Source organism: Macrobrachium rosenbergii, chromosome 59, assembly GCF_040412425.1.
Source record: "Macrobrachium rosenbergii isolate ZJJX-2024 chromosome 59, ASM4041242v1, whole genome shotgun sequence".
Classification (NCBI taxonomy): Eukaryota; Metazoa; Arthropoda; class Malacostraca; order Decapoda; family Palaemonidae; genus Macrobrachium; species Macrobrachium rosenbergii.
This window is the reverse complement of record NC_089799.1, coordinates 130,466-137,791: the sequence shown is the minus strand read 5'-3', so window position 1 is coordinate 137,791 and position 7,326 is coordinate 130,466. Positions and strand designations below refer to the sequence as shown.

The following is a 7,326-nucleotide window of genomic DNA, read 5'->3' as shown; positions in this document are numbered from 1 at the left end:
CGTCAGTAATGAATAGTGCTCTTTTTTATGCCGAGGCTAATTCAGGGTTGGTTTTTTCATTTACCAAGTGTCTCAGATTTTTTAGCATTTCGATCTTTTCAGTGACATTACTCTTCAATATCCTGACCTGTCTGCCCTTTAACATCTTAAGATTTGCTTCTAAAGTTGCTGTCATTCTTGACACTAAATATCTATTTTAGTTATAAACTAAGTCTCACATTTAAAGGTTTTTATAGACCATGTTACTCAAATCATTCTTGCCATTTTTTACGGTAAATCTGTATTTGATTCCAAAGGATTTTTGTCTTTTCCCAGGCTGCCTAAACGTTCCAGATCAGTGTATGCCTATGAATGTTAAAGATCCTATCATTCAGTCACGCTTGGATTATGCATGCAAGTCTGGTTTTTACTGACTGGTCCACATCACAAATCGTTTGGCAAACATCAGAATAATTTCAAACGGAACTCATAAGCCGCCCAGTGGGTGAGCTCCAGAACCACTTCACAGTTTGTTCCAGTCCAGAGCCTTACCTGCGCCGAGATCTACCTGGTTGCAAGCATCCTTCATGTTGGCATTTTCACTCTCACTGTCTTTTCGGCTTTTGTCTGGCTATTGTGTGATCTTCAACAAGGAAGGATGAGAACAGTCTTTTTTTTTATCTAGTATAACCTGTCTTGGTATCCTGTATTACCTGGCTGGTTCCTTTTGAAGCCCATGGTTTTGTGACAATTTGCTTTTAGATTTTTCTATCAAGGTAATCATGGTAAGATTGCTTATCACAATACTCGTAATAATATTCAGTTAGAGCGCATGGTGAAGACAAATATGAGGACAAAGATCGAAAGATAGGTCAACAGATGAGACACGAGGTGGGCTGTAAAATTTCCTGGGCCACATTGAAATGGGAACGAAAATCCTCTTGAAGATATCATGACCAGGAAACATGACCAGCTTGCCGTATTTATAAACAATTTCAACGTTTTAATGAGAAGTAACAGAAAAAGAAAAACAAAAACTCCATTTCTTGGCTTGTCATCAAAGTTATTTCTTTCTACAAAAGTAAGGACTAAAAAATAAAATAACTGGTTTTTTTTAAGTTTATTGATATCTTCTAAGATTTATATTCATTGTGCAATGACAGAGTATTGAACTATAATACTATATCAACAATAAGAAGTAAATAACAAATCAAGCCTTAGAATTTTTGCCATCTAAAGAAATTACGGTATAGAACAACTAATTATCTGCTCTGTTTCCTAAATAGTTATCTACAATTATGCATATAATATACAAGCATATGATTATATAGCACTGCACACACATTAATGTTACGCCAGAATGCAAAAATAGTCCCATGTATGCAAATGTGATGCGTCTGTATACTCAAATATTAGTCTTTCATGTCACAGAAACACAGCTAAACAATGATTTAGACTCAGTGTCTATTTACAGATGGTGAAGAACTAAATCCGCAAAATCGAGTCAATTAAATCTACTGGCGACAACATACATACTGACCAGAATTATTAAGACAGAAGAATCTGCATCCTTGACCTCCTGGAACAGATCCTGGATCTGGGATCTGCCCCCCAAAGCTTCCACCAGTACCTGGAAATTGACCTCCAGTAACTGGGCTAAACTGGCCCCCAGTAACTGGACCAAAGCTTCCTGGTATTTGTCCTTGATTAGGAAACTGGCTGGAGAATGGAAATTGACCTTGGTTAGGAAACTGGCTAGAGCCTGGAAATTGACCCTGGTTAGGGAGTTGACCAAAACTAGGAAATGGCCCAGGAGGCTGACCATGGAAAAATCCTCCAGTGACAGGAAATTGAACACCAGCTGGTGTAAATATCCCTGGAAACTGTCCAGGAAACTGGCCAGTTTGTACAGGCAGTTGTCCACCAGATACAGAGAATTGTCCAGAAAACTGGCTACCTAATACAGGGAATTGACCTGGAAATTGGCCTGTTGTTCCTGTAAGTTGACCAAATGGTTGGCTGCTAGTAGCAGGCAACTGGCTGCTAGAACCAGTTAACTGCCCAGGGGTTGCACTTGTAGACGGAAGAGTTGGCAGAGTTGTAATTATGGGCTGGGAAGTTGTTAGTGGATTAGTTATCATTATTTGAGTACCTGGTGGATTAACTATAGGTGACTGTGAAGTTGTTGGAGGATTAGCTATGGCTGCTTGAGATGGTGAAAGAGTGGTGACACCAGTTACTGTTTGAGAAGTACTAGGCACTGGAGACTGGGCAACAGGTTCAGTTACTGGCGTAGAAATTATTTCAATGGGTGAGGAAGTGGTTGCTGATATGGGTAAAGGTGGGGTTGATGATGAGTCAGTTATCACAGGGGTTGGTGTTGATTGTTGTTCAGGGGGCAGGGGTCCTGAATTTAAATTGTCTGTAGTAGAATTTATTGGGATAAGGTTTCCCGACTCTTCATCAACAGTAAATAAATCTCCAATGGTTCCAGTGAAACTAAAGTTCTGAGGGTTGAACTCTGAAAGACCCGGGAACTCTCCTCCATCATCGTCGTCTGATGTAGCTTGGAGGAATAGGTCAAGCAGTTGCTGGAAAATTAAGTTACAATTATTGATTTTGTAGTAAACATGGGAGATTGCAAGAAATAAAAAAATTAACTTTTCTTTATGGATGTGAAGCATGGATGCTTAATATGAATGACTCAAAAATGTTGAAGAAGAGTAGATAAACTGTTTGTGTGGTATGTAAAGAACTGATAGGATGAGAATGTGGAGATAAGCAGATTAGGTGGTAAAATGGTTAGTGTAGGCGAAATGACAGACCAGAGTATTTTTAAATGGAATGGTCTTGGGGGAGGAACGGAGGGCAATACGTTGGTAAAAGTTTCTGATTTGGAATTTAGGAAGAGGGTGGAAAGGATGACCTAGGGAGCACAGGAGAAATGCTAAGGAAGTGTGAGAGTGAGTGCAAGATAAGTGTGAATGGGGCAGCAAGTGTACGGTAGAGGTGTTCTACTCGTGGCTGATTTACCTTTTGTGCAGGCGTATTATTAAGTGGTTAATGTGGGGGTTTTCTTTAAGAGACCATTCACGACTGAGCACTTACAGTACATTAAGAATGTGTCAGTGACAGATGTGTTGTTTTTTTCTAAGGAGCCACCTTCTGTTACAGGAAACAGCTTTGTAGAAAAAAACAGAATGTGGACTTGACTGTCAATTTTTCACCTACCTGTATATTCTGTCCCAAAGTAAAGTTGCAGCACAATACTAGAAGCAGTAGTATTCTTATCTGGTTCATCATCTGGAAAAGAAGGTATTCCCGTAGAATGTTATTATGCACGTGGATGATCTTCAGATATAAGTGTATCAATACTTTCTCAAAACTTGCGTCATTAAGATTTATGTCTGAAATTGAATCGTTAATTTTAAAACCGCGGTATTGGAATCTCTCTCTCTCTCTCTCTCTCTCTCTCTCTCTCTCTCTCTCTCTCTCTCTCTCTCTCTCTCTCTCTCAAGCTTCCAACAAAAATTTCATGCACCCTATACTCTATTTTCCTTAGTCCCCTATCTATATACTTTTGTCACTCCTTCATAGGGACACGGGTGGTAGGGTTAGAGTCTAATGCCCACATGACTGATATAAGACAAATATTTTATTGACTCCTTAGGTAGTGCTGCCTTTAGGCTTATCTACGTTCGCCAGCTATTTGTTCATTATACTGTTCAGGTATCTGAGACGTAAGCGACAACAAAATTTCCATGATTCTTTAAAGAATCGTGTTAAGATCTAGGGGACCATTGAAAATTTTGAGACTTCTGTTCAGACTTAAATTTCACCTGACTCGTTGATTCTTCATGAAAAGACCAACTAATGAAAACATGTTTTTTGAGACATTGCTAGATGAGTGGCATTTGGCGTCATTTGTCACTTGCTAAAGAGTGAATCTGAGGTCTTTCTCAGATCACCACAGTTTCTATGCAAAATAGTATCGAGTCTTTTCTCCCATTTTTGAACAACGAACGTTTTTACCTTTGTAGTGTAACCATCAACTGTTGTGTAAACTAAGGTAGTTCTTCGGCCAGCGAGATAATAATAAGGCTTCCATGCACAGATTATGTGAAATTTAAAACAATGTTAAATTATTACTAATAATATAAAACACCAGTGAGTCAGACGGAAACAGCCATAGAAGTGCCAAAGGATTTGGTTGAAAAGCAGTTTAGAAATTATCTATTGCTGCAGCAACAGGAGTCAACAATTAATCTTTCAGCAGAAGCTGCCATCGGATACTTGGTCCACTCATGCCAAGTCAGATGGGTCTTAAAAGTTTTCATTTTTGTCTTGGAGACGTCAAAGGTCATTATTTTACAGAAAACTCAATACAAAATGTCTTTTCTCAACTGAAGGTTGATCACTGTAAGCAAAATTCATTACAAAATTTATTCGGCAACATTTGTAAGTAGTTTCTTCACAGTTCCACTTCCGCATCTCATAGGCCTGCAGCGTACCAGCTGTAAATTCTGGCTCTTGAGAACAAATTCTTTATCATCTTACAGAAAATTATCATATTAAAAGAATATTCTGGTTCAAACACACAGTTAAATAAACTGTTTTTCGAAAAATATCAGATTTTAAAAGTCATTTCTACTTTTCCTAACTTACAAACCTAAAGTTCATTATGTGGGGATCTAGCTTGCGAACGCGAGGTGGTAACAGCCATTCAGATTTATAGACAAAGTTGTTAACTATCCACAGGTAGGGGGGAAGCCACGCCCACGTGTTGGTCTCCACCCAACTTTAGCAGCCCACGCACCATCAGTAATATTGACAATAAAAATATCTAGTACTGATCCATGTTATGGACCATGCATGGGTTATATTGAAGGATTGGCCAATTTACTGATGACATCAAGACTAGTTTGATTTGCTGTCAACGATACTGACATGATGTCAGTATTACTGATCGTGTGTGGTACCTTCAATAAAACTGATCAACATTTCTATCATGTCAGTATTACTGATCGTGTGTAGTTCCTCATTGGATGAGTCGATATCGTACTTGGCTAGCACTCTCCCAGGCCCGCGTTCGATTCTCCGGCCGGCCAAAGAATTAGAGGAATTTATTTCTGGTGACAGAAATTCATTTCTCGGTATAATGTGGTTCGGATTCCACAATAAGCTGTAGGTCCTATTGCTAGGTAACCAATTGGTTCTTAGCCATGTAAAATAAGTCTAATCCTTCGGGCCAGCCCTAGGAGAGCTGTTAATCAGCTCAGTGGTCTGGTTAAAGTAAGGTATACTTAACTTAACTGATCGTATGTGGTACCTTCGATAAAACTGATCAACATTTCTCAGTTGCTCCTGATAATTCAACAAGGAAGAAAGTCTGCCGCCATGAAAAAATAGAAGGTAGCAATTTATCCATGAATTTACTGAAGCATACTTGAGCCTTCCAGCTCTTCAGAAAATAAAATCAGATGAATACAGTGAACGGAACAAGAAGTTGGAGTCATGTGAAGAAAATACCAAGAGAAATATCCATAAGCCACCACTGATGACAGGAAGGAAAAGATCATCACTGTACAAATTTCAAGGAGCTAAAAAAGGCTTGCAATTCAGAAACTGATGAAGTGTATGAGGCAAGTCTGTGGTACTTTGAAGTTATGATTTTCCTCAGTGATCTACAAACGCCTCACTTTCAAGAAGTAGCATCGATGTCATGGAGGAAACAATAACAGAACACTGGTGAGTAACTATTGTAAATTTTATAACCAATGAATTCATTTATTTCCTGCATAATTTTGCTTAGCCTCTACAATCATATATATATATATATATATATATATATATATATATATATATATATATATATATATATATATATATATATATATATATATATATATATATATATATATATATATATATATATATATATATATATATATATATATATATATATATATATATATAGACAAAGTGGGCAGTACTCATTATTAAAGGCATTATTACACATAATATACTTTATGTCCTTACTGTAAGTGTTCAAACAGTAAAAGGACATTCTAAGGATTGAATAATATTCTTACCATTAGTTATTTGCTAAGACAATTTATAATGGATTCGCAGGTTTCCATTACAATTTGGCCAATCGACTAGGGTGATACGGCACTACAAAATTTGAGGTCCTCAAATGTGTTCCTAGTCGCCAGGTAGTACCTCAAGATTAGGGGCAGTCATTGACTTGCTGGAATTGGGTCTTGCATTATAACTTTCTGCTCTTTTATATGTGGCTTACCACACTGAGCAAGACATCGGAGCAACCTTCATCCATTCATAGGTAATTTCCATAGTCGTGTGGTGTGGTGCATTTTCTCACAGCTCCTGCCCGAGTCTTTCACATGAATACTACTGCTCTTGGTTAAACAGCCATCTTTTCGTCCAGCGTCTCTGTCGGCATTTTTTGTTCTTTTTGTTTTCTACTGCCAATACTAATTCAAGTGCAATGATACCATCACACTCCATATCCATGACCTTAACAGCTTGACTTCAATTCTGAATTCTGATCAATATAAATGAAACTGTTTGTGGTCAGCGGATTTTTGTCATTTATTGATGTCAATATATTTATGACAAAACTACTGATCGTGTGTGGGCCGCTTTAGTCTCCCAGCCCAGGTGCCAGATGAGAGGGGTGGCTGAAGTGGGCCATAAATGTAAAGAACTTCAGGTTTGTATGTTATGAAAAATGCAAATTACTTTTAAAATTTGATATTTGCTCCTGCACATATACAAACCTTCATTCTTTACATAAGAGATTTACCCATTGCTGGGAATAATCTAGGTACTCTCTGAACAGACTAATAAGTTTACCCAATCCAGGAATGTCATCTTCCTGGTCCTGTTGAAGCAAAGAAAGGGACCCCACACCTCCAGCCTGCTGCATATATGGGATGTTGCAGCTGCTAGGCTTCTGGACCATTCAGTAATGAGTTTGAAAAGCAATTACCTAATGAGGCAGAGAAATCTGAAATAAATGTGCATGTGCCAGTGGGTTTGCTGTACTGTCCATCCTCCTCTCCTCTTACCAAGAGAGTTAGGGTACATGCATCCAATCAAAACAAAAAATTAAAAGATTAGAGCTCAGTCATATAGCTTATTTGCACTTCACGTCCATCCAACACATGGTATAGTAGCCTGACTTGGTGCCCTACAAGAGAGGAAGAAAGAGTAAGGAGGGAAAACCAGTTACTTGTACAACTCTTGCTCACCAAATACCTAAGACGAGATGATACCTGTACCATAAGGCACCAAAGACCCAAAGAAAGCGTGTGCAAGGACTTG

General features: G+C 38.2%; 1 protein-coding gene across 1 annotated transcript; it reads right to left on the bottom strand.

The window, feature by feature from the left end:
* Positions 1–1,087: 1,087 nt before the first annotated feature.
* Positions 1,088–3,281, bottom strand: LOC136837761 (uncharacterized). The gene is made up of 2 exons (XM_067102679.1): positions 3,211–3,281; positions 1,088–2,570 (listed from the first exon to the last, which is right to left on the bottom strand). Exons 1-2 carry the CDS (start codon positions 3,277–3,279, stop codon positions 1,494–1,496), a joined length of 1,146 nt encoding a protein of 381 aa, XP_066958780.1. The 5' UTR covers positions 3,280–3,281; the 3' UTR covers positions 1,088–1,493.
* Between the last annotated feature and the right edge of the window lie 4,045 nt (positions 3,282–7,326).